General features: G+C 47.7%; 1 protein-coding gene across 2 annotated transcripts in view; it reads left to right on the forward strand.

The window, feature by feature from the left end:
- LOC144733339 (adhesion G protein-coupled receptor L2-like) overlaps positions 1-19487 on the forward strand; it is a 351793-nt gene that overhangs the window by 301358 nt on the left and 30948 nt on the right. For both annotated transcript variants that reach the window (XM_078615186.1, XM_078615187.1), the window contains one exon: positions 2403-2494. In XM_078615186.1, coding sequence (XP_078471312.1) covers positions 2403-2494 — 92 coding nt within the window. The remainder of the gene's footprint in view (positions 1-2402; positions 2495-19487) is intronic.

The raw sequence follows: 19487 nt of genomic DNA on the forward strand, positions 1-19487 counted from the left end.
CTGACCTGGTTAATACTGCCGGTGTATTAACTGTAAATACTTGCCGTCCATTTCACAGCGGACATTAGAGATCCCGTGTTGTTATTTAAAAAAAAAGTAATAATAACAACAGTAGGCCACGTGCGCTCGTGTCACGCTCCACATTTGCCAGATTTGAATTACCCACAAAATTGCTCAAATTGGGTACAACCCGAAAGAGAAATGTCACCCCCCACCGGCAGTAAATGCCCAACTGCGGAACGCCTTTGTGTCGCGGTAGCCTCGCGCTGTTCAAGTGACGCCAATCCAGAATGCCCTCCGTTGTTGCTCCCTCGTTAAATCGTTAGCAAGGTGCCGAGCGTGCCATCTGCCAAGTCCAACGACGGTACGGCGCGTTCGTGGTAAACACTTCGGGGTGCGCGCGCCAAGCCACAACGTCGACACGGTTTTTCCGCAACGCAGCGTGAATCCGAACCGCGCCGCCAAAAACGCCGTTGTCCGCAAAGCTCCGCGGGCGCTGTCGACGAGGAGTCCCGGGGCTAATGGAATAACAACGTCCTGGGGATGGCCGATGTTCACGAGGTCATCGCCCGAGTTGCGTTATTAACACCGCCAAGAATGCGAACGCCCCGTCGAGACGTCTCAACCCCCCCCCCGCCGCCCCTCGGTAACGGGAACACTTGGAATCTGCATCCGATAGGTGGTGACCTCGGCGTTCGCACAGCGACGATGCAAGCGTGTTTCTCTGCCTCCCCGGTGCATACCAGACGTTGTCTAATTGAACACGGTCAGCATTGCAAAGTAGATCAATAAATGCCTTGTGCAAATTTCGTGCAACAAAAAAATATGACGTGCCGTCTTGGCGGATTGTGAGTGAACGGTAAGTAATTAAAGGTGGAGGGGGGGGACAGTTTGCGGAGTGGTTAGCGGCGCTGCGCTCGCCCACGGCTAACGCCAGTGGCGTGTCTCTGTGCTCAACGTGAGCGGTGCCCATTTCTGTTGTCGGTCCAGAAACAGGCGGTGAAATTCCACAGTCCTGCGGCAGGGACTCGTCTGTCTGTCTGCAGGATGAGCAATGTTTGGCACTCTCGTGGTGCTGGCCGTCCAGCATCACGCACTTGTCCCAAAAACTGACTGTTAAGGCTACACGGGGGATCTTTGTCTTTATCTCTGTCTATAGATAGCATGTTCATTTTTCATTCCGCATGAACCTGCGTCCGTAGCGTCGCTTGGCATCTCCGGGACCGTCGTACGAGGCGGCCCAAGTCCTAGGGATCCGAAGCAAATGAATGAATGACAGTAAAATGGATGCTAGAGGACTGGGTGACATTACTCCGCGTCACGGCGATGGCTCGTGTGCGGGAGCGACGGCTGTGGAGGTGAGGCGCCCCGGCCGGTGCCCCTCCGCCCTGTTCCCATAGTAGCGTGCCCTCAGGTCCCACGGGACCACGGGATGTTTGCGGAATAATAAGCGGGTTTAAAAATGTATTGTACGTGGAACGGCCCCCTTGGCGGGTGCCCCCCCCCCCCCCACGGTGTCGCGAATGTGCTTCGGATAACAACGAACGGTGGCCGCTGTGGAGATAGGTATAAAAAAAGAACGCCAAAGGTGCTGGCCCTGTAGTTTGTAGCTCACGCCACGAGCGGCAGAAGGGCCTCCGCTGAGTTAAGAGAGCTCTGGGGGCAGCCCCTCTTTGTAAAGGGTATCTTGGCCTACTCTTTCAGGCTGGCCAGGTCTCTCACCATGCGCGACGTGCCAATCAATCGACTCTGGTGGCAGTTGCAGATCATGATTTTTTTATTTTACCAGGTAAGGCCCACTGAGCTATACTGCTCATTTTCACAAGTGACCTGGCTCTCACAAATGTCAGCTCAACTAAGCGGTTTATCACGTGGAAATGTATTGCTGCCAAATATGCTGCACTACGAACTCGGTGGGTTGAGTTCGATTCCCACTCACGGCCACCAACAGCAGTGACGATTGTCTGAACCGCTCCTGTTCCTCTCCTTGGTCGACTCAGCCTCAAATGAGTACCTGGTGCTGTGTAAACAATTCCACGGGGGAGACAAAGGCGGCCGGGCGCGGCCCCTCATGTACCGTGCCGTCCTTCATAGGTGCTCGCTAACAGCATTTGCTCCAAAAAGTCTGTTAAGGCTACACGGGGGATCTTTGTTGCTTGTTAACTGTATGGCTGGGAATACACAACATCAGTGGAAAGTGGTGCTGTCCTGGGCTTCACTTAAGTAGACTCAGCCTCAAATGAGTGCGTCATGCTGTATGCAAACATCAGCGCTGGGCAAGTGGGCTGATGTTTGTGCTGCATGCCCCCCTCGACAGGAGCTTGCTAACAGCACTTGCCCCTGCATTCTGTGAGGCTCAACCGAGGGATCTTTGTCTTTTGTTTTGTCTCTGCTCACTCTAGGTAAACCTAATCTTCCTCCTTATAACGCTGTACAAGATGCTCCGCCACTCGGCTCCACTGAAACCCGACACCAACCGCCTGGAGAACATCAAGTGAGTGTCCGTGCACCCGACCCCAGACACGACCACCCTCCGCTCCTCCAACTCTGTGGCTGACACATTCGAAAATGTGCGCAACAAATCACTCAAATGGGATCATGTGTAGCAGCGATCATCACCCCCCCCCCTCCCACTGGCAGACTCATAGCCCAGGTCACCCTTGTAAATCAGACTCATCCTGGGTCTGTCGAGTTCTCACCGGTGTTAAACAGAATCAACTTGAAACTTGTTGCAAAGGCGCGACAACGCGCGCTCTGTTCCCTAGTACGTGCCTCCGTGTTGTGCCGCGTGTTGCTGGGCACGGCGACTCGCTTGTAGCGCGCGAAGCAGAAAGCGTTCGGACGTCGTGCAGAACAAAAGAGACTCGCCGCGGAGTGACGCGGCATGACAGCGACAACCCCCCTCGACCAGCAGCCCCCCCCCCCCCCACGTGCCCTTGCCAAGCCACTGCTCGTGCAAGGGCCTTAGGGGACCGTTTCTGTAACGAGGGTCGATTAGGACTTTCTTGTTTTGTCAGGACACACGTAAACACGCCACACACACACACAGACCTCGGCCACTTGTGTCACAGTAAGAGGCCCTTTCGAGTGCTACATAAGTGACTGAGCGCGCTAATGTTAGAAGCACAGCATTGTTGCTAGATCGACAATATTTCCCTCTCTGGTACCCGATGAGTTGTGGCTAAGATGCCTGGAGTGATGGATAAATGTCACTTGCGGGACGATTCAACGTGTGGTAGGCATCGTGTGGCCGTGCATCATATGAATCCAAGTCGTGGGCCATATCCTGCCCACATGCCATGGTGGCCCACCCCCTGGCTGAGATTAACATCCAGCAAGATAGCAGATAGCCAGACCAGGCCCCTGCCTTGTGTCTCATCATACAGAGTATATATACGGAATATCAATCAAATTGTGCCTTATTCAGATAATAACACCGGTAATTGTGGACTTTATTTCACGAGTTGAGAATGTGTTGAGGCCATAGTCTCCTTTGCCAGGGTGAGCTGGGCTAACGAGTAAGAGGAGCGCTCTGCAATTGCTGACGTGAAGGGCTGAGCTGGGACGGGTAAGCATAGAAATTCGCTTGTACGGTGAATTCGGAGTTATGTAACAAAAACAAAGACATCATACTGTTATGATGAATAAGGGCACGTTTACGGGATGCATGTAAGCATTGTGCACTTAAGATTTGGAAGTGGGTACAATTTATGCAAATGATACACGAAAAGTTATGTTTTATCGAACAGACCAAACAAAAGACAAATAAACTGAGAAGCAATTTGAACGAGATGTTTGAAACGAGATTAAAAACAAAGGCTCAATTCCTGACTAAAATGAGGAGCCCAAATTGTGATGGTTTATTGAATCTCTCGAAGGGGTGTAAGAGGAGAGCGGTATGAATCTTGGCACTCATTATGTGTAACATCAGCAGTGAAACACATGGGGAGTGTGTATTGCTGAGGGCTGTTTACTACACATTCGTACAAACCTAACACGTCGGCATCAGTCACGACGAGCGTGTTTAAAAATAGGTTTTTGATGAGAAGATGGAACACAGGGAAATTTGTTTATGAGCATTTGAAGTTGGGCCAATGCGTGTTGCGTGATTAGCGGCGGTTAATTTTTTGTTACATGAGTTTCCATGTTAAATTTTTTTGCGCATTTATGGCGGTTCTTAATATTGATGCGCAAATCCCCATCGCTGAAGCCGCACTTTATTTATCCTATTTTTTGGGTCTTTCGGTAAAGTCACGTAGAAAGGTTCAAAGAAAATAACAAAAAACCACGACGTTTCGATCGCAACATAAGCGGTCATTATCAGGTGGAGAAGAAAGAGGGGTTAGCCTCTAAAGGCAAATTGTTTATAAAGGTTTAAAATGGGTGTAGCCCAAGTGTCACAATGGAGTGGACGGGGCACAAGGGCCCTGGGGCAGCATGGGCGGAGGAGCTTATGTTAATGTCAGGGATTAAAAACGGTGGGCTGCTACATGTAGGGCGGAGAAGGCTATGTTAAGGTAAAAAAAACTGGTGAGCAATGGACAGTGCTGAAATGGCAACATTACAGCCAGTTATGACTTAAAATGGTTGATAGCGTCCTTCTAGTGATTGCTCAGTTTGTACCCATTAACATAAGCTCCTCCGCGCACTCCATTCTGACACTTGGGCTACGCCCATTTTAAACCTTTATAAACAGTTTGCCTTTAGAGGCTAACCCCTCTTTCTTCTCTACCTGATGACGACCGCTTGTGTTGCGATCAAAACGTCGTAGATTTTTGTTATTTTCTTTGAACCTATCTACGTGACTTTTTACGAAAAACCCCAAAAATATGAATTCCTGCAGTCACGAAAACTTTGATTCAAGATGTATTTATCTTCTGCTGTCGAAGATGCGGTGCATTTTAATCACACGTGCTGCAAAGTTAAAGAGGGCTTTTTGTTAAAGTTTGGTTTGTATCACCATACTACTAGGCCAAATATGGCAATGGTATGAAATATGTTTTCTACGCTTTGAAAAAAGACAAACTCGCTCACGTCTGTTTTATTTCCTGCGTTAGAAGACCAGTCTCATTTTTTGCTCCTTGACCTTCTGGAAAACTATTACTTATTCCATAATCAATTGCAAGAATACACACTATAAAACCGTAGCCAAGGAATGGAAGGCATCGTGGAGGATTGCCCGCCGGGGAGATGGAGCAATGAAATCGGTTTGCGTGCAGCTGCTATGTGGATAAATACATCGCAGGACAGGAGGAGGTCGCGATGGATTGAGGGGCCCTTCATTCAGCGGGAGACCGACCGTGGCTGATGATGATTAGAAAATATATCTATACAGGTTTTGTATGTGTTGCGTGTGTCTTCTCCATGTGCCTGACTTATGTCGTTGAGTGCTCCGAGCCAAACGCAACTCGCAAACCTGCCTAGAGGCCCGTAAAATCAGTTCCACCAGAGAGAGTATTGGCTACGACGGCTCGTGCCAAACGATACGGCTGTAAACTGTAAATCCTCCAGCGGATGAATCGAGAGATTATTGCAATGCCGTGTCCAGTTTATGCATAAGACAACTCTGCATTTTATGGGGAGCCATTCCTGTTTCAACTAGATATTCATGTTAATATTAACATGTATGCCAATAGCCTGGCTGTAAGGATTGCCAATGGCCCTTAATGTAGACTACCCTTTGTCACGTCGATCAAAATAATACCTCGTCGGGGAAGCACCATCTTATGTACGTGACATATCCACCAGGCCACACAAATCACTTTAAAATACAACGTCAATGAGTGCCCAACACAAACATTAATGTTGTTTGTTTATGAATGTCGAGCGTACGACCGCTCTGCAGGCAATCACATGTTTATAAGATTCCCCATAACCAAGTCCTATATATGTGTGTGTGTAAGTGATTTGTGAGCAGGGTCACGACACACAGCTATAATACTCCATCAGGTAGTCGGGGCGACATTTCTCAAGCTGGTTATCAAACGGTGCAAACCGACCGCGTGTGTATTTACAGAGGCTGCCGGGCTCGCGTCGTGTTGCCTGGCAGCGTGCGCGTGTGTTGCATTTCATCTGATTTCACAGTGCTCTTTGTCAAGCATCTTATCATCGACCTCATTGGCAAAAATCTATCTACTGCTGGATGAAGGCCTTCAATGTCTTTCCACCATCCCTTGCGGGCCCGCGCGACGCCACGCGGTCCGTCTCGCTTCCTGCGCATTAGATGATCTCATCCGTTCCGTCTCGGTGGCGTTGGTCCCCGTGGGCATGTTCCGTTCCTTTGGCTGCCAATCTGTCACCAGTCTCGCCCGTTACGCCCCCCCCCCCCCATTCGCGTCCCTTCTGGCGACGCATTCTGCCCAAGCCTCACTTTCTTTTCTTAACAGGCCGTGCGACGCATGTAATTTGTTCTTCAGTCCACGTCTTTGTCTTTCTGCTCCTCGCTGTTAATTCCCGGCATGCATCCCTCAACGCTGCTTGGTGTATTTTTCAATACATTTTCTCTCTGTCCGTGCTTCATGGCAGGTGACGTTCACCGATTTAAAAGCCACCTCCTTTAGACACCGTGGTATGTTGTTTTATGGATTGTAAAGTTCAGCTTTCCAAAACCTCTTCTTCCCGCTGTCGCTCTCACCTCCTTTATTTAATCGTTGTGATCCTGATCCACCTTCAGTACGGATGAAGGCTTTCCCATTCCGATGATGTGTATCTTATGGGGGTGCCTCGTGTCTCCTATTCCGTGACCATTAGAAACCGTTCTTGCGCCTGCCTTGGCAGCACAGCCACCTGAGTAAGCAGCCGATGCCCTCCTCCTGCCGCACTCTGCATTACCCACTTGGGCCAATGACTCCCCACCGCTTAAAATGATCTGTCGCTTGATTTGGCAAATTCAAGCTCTGAGAATAATAAAACAAATCTCAACAAATTTTAATCTGAGGAGGGTCCTACAACGGCATGTTTGGCCAATTCCATTGGCGAGCGTTTGGCTTGCGGTGGAGCGTACCTGTTCTGTGCCTGGAAAACACGCGCACGTGTGAAGGTGATCACGTGCAAGACCTCTGTCGCAGCGAGCCAGGAAATGGGACTGCCAGCTCCGATGTTCCATCTCAACCGCCCACCTTGCGGGCTCATTCGAAGCAATCCGGTGAAACCCTTTGCCGTGGCCACCGTCAGTAAAATGTATCACGAATTTACGAGGGAACATTGAGCCCACGGCCACGCCAATAGCAGGGTGGCGGTGGGCAGGAGGGTGGGAGGGGGGGGGCGCTACAGCGCACCCCACGCGCGACACCCACCTCCATCGTCGTCCACGGTCTATCCACTGCTGGATGAAGCCTGTGCCCCATCCCACGTGGCCTCCTCGCTCTGGGTGCCATTTCATCACCAGCCTCGTCCATTCGCCACCTTCTCGGCTTCGCATCGTGTTCCGCCCGAACCCACGTACGGTCAATGTGACGTCTATCATTTGTGTTTGTTCCACCGAGCCTCGTGCTCCTCCTACTCCTGGCTCTCGGTGTCCTTCCAAGAGTGCACCTCCCCCCCCCCCCCACTCATGCCTCTTCACGCACCTTTCAGCTTTTGTTGCATTTTCTTCGTCACTTCCCATGTTTCTTATCCACATCACGGCGGGTTACTTGCACCGATTGATAAACCTTTTCCCTCCAGGTACATTGAACGCAGTTTCACCATCGGCGAGGCACGGAGCTAACTCTGTGCCCGCGCTCAATTGTCATCTCTATACAACCGTAATTTGCGGAACGCAAACAAAGTTGCGTCCCGTAACGTGATGCCAACAATGAGAAACGCTACCCTGAGATTGGCGAGCTCTTGCGATGTGAGTGTGCAGCCCCGTAAATGGCTAATTTGGTTATCCTCGTGGTTAGCTGTTCACAGCGTGGCCCATTTGTGCAGAGCTCACAGTTCAATTCCCACATTTGCCTGGGCATTCCTTTGGGGAATCACTGCTGCAAAGGGGGAGCGTTAAACGCGTTATGTTTTTTGTATGCATTCTAATGGTGGCGATGTGGCACTAACCATCGGAATACATCATTCGTTTTAAGCCGTGTACTGTACTCTTGTTTCCAGCTCGGAGTGTGATAAATTATTTTATTTGTGCAAGCAAAAAAAGAAAATTTTATCTTTTCTCATTAACCACTGCCTTTATTTATTTATGTAAAAAAGGTGGTGTCATTATTTGCCCTGGTCCTAAGTGGAATAAATTGTATTTAAGGATGTATTTTCATATATATTTATCTCTGTCGATTTGTTTTTCCAAGCTTTATTTTACCTGAAAAAACTGTGCTTACTTAATTGAAAGCACAGTGGATGGGCCTTACCTTTCCAAACATGAGACTGATACGGGTGAATTGCTACCGTGCAGTGTTAGTGAAGTATCAGCAATGTGGGTGCCACCCTGGTTGGCCCGAACAGAGGGACTCACAGGGTGCCTAACGCCTCTGTGTGTTTATGTCCAATATCTAAACAGATTTCATCCTTTATTCATGAATATTAATAATATAAAATGAAGGATCATACCTCGATGAAGGAGCCATATGTGTTTGTTTTAGAAAGTGGAAGAGTCAGTCACAGGCAGAGGAGGGGGGGGAAGTCTGGACTTGAACAGGGGCAGGAGGTTGACAGCAAGGATGGCTTGGGGAGGGGAGTTCCAGACCACAGTGTAGCGGAGAAGAATGAGCATCCTCCAGAAAGCAGAGATCGACTGGGTGCTTTGACAGAGGTCTTGGTTGCAGGAACAGAGAGCGTGTGAAGAGGAGTAGAGTGAGATCAGAGTCCACAGCTTAGCCGGGGCGAGTCCATGAAGGATCTTGATGGTTGTGATTTCAACATTGAAATGTATCGGGTGAAGGTACTGGAGTATTGGGGTGACGTGGCCACATTTATGGTTGTGGGTGAGCAGTCCGGCATCGATATTTGGGATAATTTGGGCTCTGAAGATCAGGGATCGTCGGGAGGCCGAAGAGGATTGAGGTTCGGTAGTCGAGTTGTGATCTCAGTCAAGGTGCTTAACATTGTAACAAAACCAAAAACGTTGACAGAATAGAATGATGCCACAGAATCATGAACAATGGTCTCGTTGGCAGCTAGGCTAAGGATATGATGATGTTTGTGGTAGGCGTAGCGCAGATGGAGGTGTGAGGTCCTGCAGAGTGAAGCTACTGCTGCACATCTGTGAAAAATAGCTTCAGAGCTTTTCGGATTTCACCAGGATAAATAGAGATTCTGAAAAAAAGATTCTGAGATCTGTGGGAAGGGAACGAGAGCTCGGGATCGATGTTAACTCCGAGGGTTTCACGCTCGCCGCCAGAGTAATTTCAGAGCTGAGTAGGACCACACGTAAGTGGAGTCTATTTGTGTAAAAAAACGGCGCAAGTAAAAAACACACTCATGCCGTGCTGGAGCAGACTAATTTGGGTAATCCATTAAACATCCTTCCGAAGATCCGACCGTGCCGTCCAGTGCTCACCGAGCTGCACTGGCCGTCCGCTTGCCAAACGAATACATTATGAGATCGCACTCATTACACGCAAAGTGCTCGCCACAAATGAACTAAAATGCCTTGCCGATCTCGTCCAGGAGCATAAACCATCGCACTAACTCTGGTCATCCTCGAAGTGGCTTTTGGCTGGCCATCGATGCGCTTCTGCGGCCATCTGGGACGCGCTCTTTCTTCCGATATTAGGAAGCCACTGGAGCTATGCACTTTTCAATCTAAATTGAAAACTCATTTCTTTAGAACTGCTTTTTGTGTTTAGTTTGTTGTCCTTCCCCGCACCTCCGATTAGCACGGTTGGCTACGTACTTAAATGCACGTAAAAAAACTGACGCATGTTTTGTCCCTCTGGTTGATCTTGCTTCTTGACTTGGGATGTCCTGCAGGATTTGGTTGAGCAAGCACCTAGGTTGCCAGATTGTATTGGTAAGAGCACTCCTCTCTCTTCTGGCCATGTCGAGTGCAAGAAGCAATATCGTGTAAAAACTAATTTTGCGTTGTGATGGAGCATCGTGGGCCATGAAACGATGAACTGATATTTCAGTTAATCTCCCAACAGCAATATGTGCCAGCATTTGCATACTCCAGTGGAATTGAGAAATTTGGTCTCACCTTACGTATGTATGTATGTTGAACGTCTTTCGCAACCTACATAGCCAACCGTGCCATTCGGAGGTGCAGGGGAAGGACAACAGGTGTTCTTCCACGGTCGTTTTTACCGACCATGGAGAGACGATGGGCCAAGTCGATCCGGGAACAGAACTCGAGTTCACGACCTTCCACTTGTGAGCGGAGCCGTCTGTGCTAGGTGCAACAATCCTGAAATGAATTTTCTCTGTGCGATTAAAGCACGAAAGTCTATCCCGCGTCTGTCCATACTGCATTCTGGGCAACGATGAGACATGTTAATAGGGGCCCACACCTTCTGCGGCTGCTGCTGCTTCGGCGCCCGAGGGAGTGGGCTGATGATGCCCAGGCGTGAATTGCGCCAGTCATGTTTTTTTTTTTACTCTGAGATAACTCCTTTTGATTGCAAAGAGAGCAAACTTTGGAGGGGAAAAGGAACCTCTTATGCATGTTTTTAATTGACGCTAAGCATAAAGGTAGACGCGCGATGAGCGGTGGCACAGTGGTTTGCGCTCTGGGCCGTGAAGCCGTGCAACTCAGGTTGATTCCTGACCACGGCGGACAGCAGTGGAAAGCCTCACCCCTCCTGGGCGCCCCCCCCCCCCCCCCGAGCCCTTCACAAAGCTGCACTGACCAGCACGGTGAGGTGAGGTCAAAAATCAGCCGGTGACCTCTATGGCATGGGGGGAGGCCTTCACCTAGCATTGGATTTAGAGAGGGCTCCTGCACACTTTATATTATACAGTTTTAAGATAGACCACTTTTCTTATTGGTTGTGGCTCATGTTGTTACTTATCTGTATGCTCTTATTTATGCAGTATATCATAGGCTGTATTTATATTGTGGAATCTTCATTTTATCTCCACATTATTCAGCATCACATTTGTTTACTGCTCTATAATGAATCTTACGTTCTAGAGGTGTCTACGTAGATTGACCCTTTGTAAAACTAAATTATATCACAGTTGTATCCAGCGTCACATACTCCATATAGAATTCTGACATGTATACAACATGATCGTGGTCTGCCTCCCTAAATGTCAAATTCATTACAAAAACACCACCACCTCATAAAAAATGTGTGAAAACAAATGTATGGGATGTGTGAAGATACAAGCCCTTGCAATGTGTGCTTTAATGTCTACAACCACAAGCCCCATTCGCTGAGCCTGATAAGGCTATTGTTGAGGTTTGTAAATGCAGTGGTACTGCATTATATTGTTATAAAAAAAATGCTTTGAAAATTACATTCAAAGAAAAAATAACGTGAGAATAATAATTCCATATATTAATAGAATTCAATTATGTGTCTCCACATATCAATAAATAAAATAGTTCTTAGTCCGTTGGACTACTGGCTTCCCGAGCAATGTCATTAAGCAGCGTGTGTTTAAGCGAGCAGCCTCTGGACCTGATTCGAACTTCTGGGTCTCATCAGCAGATGTGCATTTGAATCACCGGTGGTCTCTCTTCAACCTGCCCCGTGTATCCTCAGGCGATTGCTCCGGCATTTTGACGACCTTGTCTCGATTTTCCCGAGTGTCGTGTACTCGTTCGAAACGCACCTTCGTGACCACTGTCTCCAGCTTGCGCGGCGCGCGGTACCACGCACCGGCGTGACGCGTGGCACGCGGAGCGCACCGCAAAAAGGAGGGGGAAATGGAATAGGATTGCGGAAAACGTTTTTTACGGAACGTGCGATTTCCATGGCGCCGCGTCTTCTGTGTTTGCCGCCGTCACGCATACATAACGCTCCCGGTCATTCTGATGTCTGGCATGTGACCTTCTGGCCCGGCTAACCTGAAGCTGTGTCTGTGTCACTCGCTGTGCCTCCAGTCACCCTGTCTGTGATGGATTCTATAACACGGATTTGCCAGGGTAAGCTTCTTCCCCCGTGTTACTGTGGTGCCCTGCCTGTCAGCCCCCAGCTTACCTCTCATTCCCGTTGAGGGGCGGGGGGCGTCTGCTCAAATGCACGGAACAGTTTGGTTGCATGCGGAAATGTTGTTAATGGGATATTTTTTTAATTTTTTGTTTATTGGATATGATTATTAGGTTTGCTCTGGGGCCCACTTTAGGCGCTAATCACTGATTTATACTCCACGAACTTCGCCCTTGCTTAAAATATTATTTTTATTTCATTTCACAGCAGCTGTTTTATTTGACATACAGCCCCGGTAGGTCCTATTCCCCCGAATATTTGATTGAAGGTTTTAATAGATACTCTATTGTTGAATGTCTCCTACGAGTATTAGCACATAGATAACTTTAAAAAAATACTTTCTGAAAATTGAACTTTGAAACGGAATAGTTGTGTATTTATTTACCTTAACATCCTGACATCTTAAAAGACAACAGATGTATTACATTCCTTTGTAATTTAATTTTATTTGATCCATTATTGCAATCAACAACAACAACAAAACCTTCGCCACGTAACTCATGAACAACGTTGTTCAAATAAATCATATCCTAGGCAAACATTTTGTCCCATCATCCTTTTGCAGAGCATACATTTATAGCCCCATCCCTCTGCTCTGAAGAAGGACTGTCACCAAACGTATGAGCCTGCTGCACATATTACATTTGTTAAAAAGTTCCCACTACCAGTAGAGTCCTCTATTTGTGTAATATTTTTTCAAACTCTTGATGCCAAGGTGTGTCCCAATCATTCATTTATTATTTCAGGTGCAGCATTTTTGCTTTTGTAGCAATCCATGCCTTTCAAAGTACTCGTACGGAGACGCTTGGCCGTGGCTTGTCAAAGGAGCCTTACCAATCCTGCGATCCACAAATAACGGACGCATTCAACTCGAGAGAAACTCCGTTCACTTCCCATGGCTGTCATTTGTCAGGATGCCCTTTGGAGGGTGGCATGTCTATATAATGATAATGTCAACCGGGTAAAAAAAAACACTGCGAGATCAGGCAATGGGCAGACGTGCATTACACAAATGTTCGTCTCAGCAGTTTCTAGCAGTGAGTGCATCCGATTGCTACCTCGTGATTGTTGATTTGTTTTCCCTGCGCATTCGCAGGAGTGCACGTTTAGAAAACTTGAGGCGTGAAGACGCGAGGAAAATAATTACAGTGGGCACGTGTTTACAAGTTTACAAGCACGACGGCCCTTTGGTCTGACTTGTGTTTGTTTCTCACTTGCGTGAAACTTCGCCTTTGCTCGGTGATTTGTCCTTGGATGCCAATCCAAGATCAATCGCTACATAGACAAAGTCATTGTTTAATTCCGTACAACCTTCAATTTAAAATGCTCGCCCACGGTTCGTGAAGGACTTAAAATTGACGGGCCGCTGTTATTTTTTTTGTTTGAAATTAACGTTTATGATAAAGACCTTTTTTTTACTTCATCGCACAAATTCCCGTGGAACATTCCATTTAACGGCTCGCGTATTTTGTAGTGCTCAGCCGACGGGGAAAAAACATGTAATAAATTATGTCAGAGTGAAGACTGTATTAAGCTAGACTGCGCGGTCGTGAGTGTGTAACTGATGTTTGGCTGTGTGCATGTCTATAATGTGTATTCTCTTCCCATCCGTTTTTGTTCCGCTTGTTCGAGCAGCTATCAGGAAAGCAAAGAGTTTGTCAAGTAAGGGAGTCTGTCGTCGTCGTCGTGGTTGTTGTGGGTGGTCAGTGTGCTTGTTGCATGCAGTGCCCAGTCCCCTCCCCACGCTTCGTGTCCACTGTGACTTGCTGCCACTCCGCTCGCCTCGGTGTGACGTTATTCCCCAAGAGCGGTTTTTAGCCAGATATACGTTACGCATTCACGTTGAAGTGCGAATGGGCCGTCCTCAATCTCTGCAGAGGCCATTACCGAATCGGCTGTGACCAAACGCGACAATCTTGTATTCAATTGACGGATGGAAATCCTCAAGCCCCCTTCTCATTCTTTATTTTCTTCTTCTTGCCGTGAGGTGACATGACGACTATGTTCTGGCTAAAAACGGTGCGAGTCTGCGTTGTCCCGGGTTGCCCGCCACTACGGGTGGCGCAGGACACGGGGAGGGAGGGAGGGAGGGAGGGGGGGGAAAGTCAAAAGCGAAAGCCCCATCCCTACGCACAGCTTTTGCGCTCACGTCCCCATTTGTCCATAGCCGCTGGCGATCCCTCTCTGATAGGATGGAGGGACCCCTGAGCTCGGGTTCTGAGCCACGAGTGACAGTCACTTATCAACCAGTGTGAGACATGAATGCAGCATCCGCCGCCCAAATTATGACTGCATCTGATCGACTGACACCGTAGCCTTGGGGGGAAAAAGCCGCATGAGCAACGGTTGCGGAAGAGCCACACGCTCCGTGTTCAACCGGCGTCCGCCGTGCGTGTGTCCTCCCACTGCCTTCGTGTCGTCTCGCCGCCTCGGGTAAGTATGCCAACGTCGTCGTGTCACCAGTAATGCCCAAGAAATGCATTTGTCGGTGAGCGGCCTCCGTGGCATCATATTGATGGAACTCCGTCAACTTTGCCCGGTCGTGCCTTGGGGGTAGCTTTGACCCAGATGTGTTATACAACATTGCATCTCACTTGTGCACGTGTTGTGTATCAAACTCGGTCGGATCATTATTTGAAGCTGTTGTTGTTGTTTCATTTTAATGTTGATGTGCTCATCAAACAAAAACATGCTTGCAATTATTTAGTCATCCTCACCGCCACCTTTGTCTGTACACACAACACACAGATGTTTGAATCTTCATTCTTGACTTTGTGAGAGTCTTACTTTTTTTTTAACACTCACTGCACGCTGTTGCTGCCTGTGACTAAAGCACCAAGAATGTGGCCAATCTCAGAAGCTTAGCAGGTTTGAGCCTGGAAAGTGCTTGGATGGGCAACTGTTATCGCATAAAGCAGGAGTCGCAGGCCTTCTGCGCAACAAGCTGAGGAGCAGAGGGCATCGCAGCAGAATGGATTGCTGTGTTACATTTCTATATATCTACGACTGCACTCTCTGCCATCACTAATCCCACAACTGACCGGCCTCGTGAAGTATGTTCAGATAACCACCACGACTTACAGGGGGCGTGGGGAGGCACTCATCCAGCAGTGGATTGCCAAAAGGGCTGTACATGTGCACAGAGTTGCTACTAAATGGCAGACGGTGGAGGGGGATGATCTCACCCTGGTCAATGTGACTGGTCACGCTACATTGTGATAGACGAGTTCGTGATTTTGCTGCCGTGCCGTGGCGGTACACCACTCCCCCTCGCCGCACCTGCCCACCTCACTTGGTCGATCGGCAGGGTGAAGTGTGGGTACTCCCACCTAGTCCAAGTCAGACCAAGTGTGGAAGAGTAGCCCATATACAGTTCCCTCTCGAGGTGCTCTCTGAAGCTCCTGCTGACGGCAGTGGCGTGAGCAAGCAGTCGCAGGACTGTGCCTTTATCTTTACCGATTAGAATTGATGTTACAACGAACGTTCCCCTCCAGCTTTGGATCGTCACAATTTGATTGACCGATCGCATGGTTAACATGGCTAAGTTGTGTATCTTTTCCAAACTCCGTCGACCGACCGTATAGATTATATGAATCGTGGGGGTTTGCTTTATCTTATAGACCTACAGTGTGAGTTTCTTGGCATGCGGTGCGATGATTTTATTTTCAGTGCAAAGGGAGAAAACTGAACATTTTGGCTTCCACGCTTTTCTTAGAAAGACGCTTCCACCCCAACGCGTGTGCATCGTGCCACAAGCCGGACGTTCCAAGTTCCGTTGTTGAACCTCGTGACGTGATGCGCCAACTCGGCACCAATTTGCAGCCCTTAACGAGCATCCAGAAAGGCACTTTTTTTTCCACGAAGAGAATCGATTAATAATGTGCGTGCGTCACAGAGAGAGAGAGGTGTGAAGTGCCCACAGTGGGCATTCAACAACAGCCATTACCAGGCACAGCTGGCGGCTGGCTGTGAACACAACTGATGGAATTAACACATCGGGGGGAAAATAAAACTGCGAAGGAAACATTTATGCAATTGATTATTGAACAAAGAAAGCATAGTGATACGCGGGGACAGTCAACGACTGGTTCGCCAACACTGGCGGACAAGCGGAGGTTCATCGCTGCCACGACGATTCGAACTCCTCCGTTGTTGGCGATTTGCGCGTCTGCGGCCGACGGTCGAACGCATCCTGCTTCGGTTCGAGCGGCGTCGTTTTTCGCTTCGTGAGGACGTATCCTGCGCGCCGACATATTGGAAAGGATTTTAAGAGTTTGTTTTTATTGAGTTGCTTTTTTTTTTGCCGCGCAAAAGAGAAAGCGGGAGAAGAAAGGCTTCTCGGGCCCCGCTCCTGTCGTACACGCGGAGCGAGGCGTGCGAGCGCGCCAGCTTGCAGTTCACGTTACAGTTAGCGCCGGCGGAATTTACTGCCATAAATTTTGGTTCGGCATGCAAATTGCCTCCTAATGAGACCCGCGGTGCAAGGAGGGCACTGCGGGGAATTCCGCCGCAGCAGCAGCAGTCGCATTACTCGTCCTCGCGAAGAGACTCGAGCTTGGCAGTGCCCGTCAGCTCGCGGGCAGTTGTCACAAATCTCAGCGACTGTGACCACAGCGCTTCAATAATTAACTACAGCGCCCACCGTGAAATGTGTATTCTGTTGAGGTCTTTTTTTCCCTTTGTGAAATTAAATTCCCCCCCCCCCCCTGGCTGGGCAGCACGGTAGCTCACAGTGCCAGTCTGTGTTCAAAGCTGCATGCCACCCTAGGTCGACTTTGTGAGCTACGAGTTCCAGTTGATTGAAGTTAAAAGCCCCGCGCAGTTTGCCTGCTCACGCCAATGGTGGCCAAAGGGCCCTCAGTTGAGGGAGATCAAGAATATCCTCCCAAAAACAACAATAAGAATGTCTTCCCAACAACAAGAATAAGAATGTCCTCCCAACAACAACAACAAGAATGTCCTCCCAACAACAACAACAAGAATGTCCTCCCAACAATTAACAACAACAACAAGAATGTCCTCCCAACAACAACAACAAGAATGTCCTCCCAACAATCAACAACAACAACAAGAATGTCCTCCCAACAATCAACAACAACAACAACAAGAATGTCCTCCCCACAACAACAACAAGAACTCCCAACAGCAACAACAACAACAAGAATGTCCTCCCAACAATTAACAACAACAACAAGAATGTCCTCCCAACAATCAACAACAACAACAAGAATGTCCTCCCAACAATTAACAACAACAACAAGAATGTCCTCCCAACAACAACAACAAGAATGTCCTCCCAACAATCAACAACAACAACAAGAATGTCCTCCCAACAATCAACAACAACAACAAGAATGTCCTCCCAACAATCAACAACAACAACAACAAGAATGTCCTCCCCACAACAACAACAAGAACTCCCAACAACAACAACAAGAATGTCCTCCCAACAATCAACAACAACAACAACAAGAATGTCCTCCCAACAATCAACAACAACAACAAGAATGTCCCCACAAGAACAACAAGAATGTCCTCCAAACAACAACAAAAATGTCCTCCCAACAATCAACAACAACAACAAGAATGTCCTCCCAACAACAACAACAACAAGAATGTCCTCCCAACAATCAACAACAACAACAACAAGAATGTCCTCCCAACAATCAACAACAACAACAAGAATGTCCTCCCAACAACAACAACAAAAATGTCCTCCCAACAATTAACAACAACAACAAGAATGTCCTCCCAACAACAACAACAAGAATGTCCTCCCAACAATTAACAACAACAACAAGAATGTCCTCCCAACAACAACAACAAGAATGTCCTCCCAACAACAACAACAAGAATGTCCTCCCAACAACAACAACAAAAATGTCCTCCCAACAATCAACAACAACAACAAGAATGTCCTCCCAACAACAACAACAAGAATGTCCTCCCAACAATTAACAACAACAACAAGAATGTCCTCCCAACAACAACAACAAGAATGTCCTCCCAACAATCAACAACAACAACAAGAATGTCCTCCCAACAATCAACAACAACAACAAGAATGTCCTCCCAACAATCAACAACAACAACAAGAATTTCCTCCCAACAATCAACAACAACAAGAATGTCCTCCCAACAACAACAACAAGAATGTCCTCCCAACAACAACAACAAGAATGTCCTCCCAACAACAACAACAAGAATGTCCTCCCAACAATCAACAACAACAACAACAACAAGAATGTCCTCCCAACAACAACAACAAGAATGTCCTCCCAACAACAACAACAAGAATGTCCTCCCAACAACAACAACAAGAATGTCCTCCCAACAACAACAACAAGAATGTCCTCCCAACAATCAACAACAACAACAAGAATGTCCACACAACAACAACAACGTCCTCCCCACAAAAACAACAAAAATGTCCTCCCAACAATCAACAACAAGAATGTCCTCCCAACAACAACAAGAAGAATGTCCTCCCAACAACAACAAAAATGTCCTCCCAACAATCAACAAGAAGAATGTCCTCCCAACAACAAGAATGTCCTCCCAACAACAACAAGAATGTCCTCCCAACAACAACAACAAGAATGTCCTCCCAACAATCAACAACAACAACAACAAGAATGTCCTCCCCACAACAACAACAACGACAAGAACTCCCAACAACAACAAGAATGTCCTCCCAACAATCTACAACAACAACAAGAATGTCCACACAACAACAACAACATCCTCCCCACAAAAACAACAAAAATGTCCTCCCAACAATCAACAACAAGAATGTCCTCCCAACAACAACAACAACAAGAAGAATGTCTTCCCAACAACAACAAGAAGAATGTCCTCCCAACAACAACAAGAATGTCCTCCCAACAACAACAACAAGAATGTCCTCCCAACAACAACAACAAGAATGTCCTCCCCACAACAACAACAAGAAGAATGTCCTCCCAACAATCAACAACAACAACAACAAGAATGTCCTCCCCACAACAACAACAACAACGACAAGAACTCCCAACAACAACAAGAATGTCCTCCCAACAACAACAAAAATGTCCTCCCAACAATCAACAACAAGAATGTCCTCCCAACAACAACAACAACAAGAAGAATGTCCTCCCAACAACAACAACAAGAATGTCCTCCCAACAACAACAACAACAACAAGAATGTCCTCCCAACAATCAACAACAACAACAACAAGAATGTCCTCCCCACAACAACAACAACAACAACAACGACAAGAACTTCCAACAACAACAAGAATGTCCTCCCAACAATCAACAACAACAACAAGAATGTCCTCCCAACAATCAACAACAACAACAACAAGAATGTCCTCCCCACAACAACAACAACAACAACGACAAGAACTCCCAACAACAACAAGAA

This window comes from Lampetra planeri, chromosome 46, assembly GCF_965212315.1.
Source record: "Lampetra planeri chromosome 46, kcLamPlan1.2.h2, whole genome shotgun sequence".
Taxonomy (NCBI): Eukaryota; Metazoa; Chordata; class Hyperoartia; order Petromyzontiformes; family Petromyzontidae; genus Lampetra; species Lampetra planeri.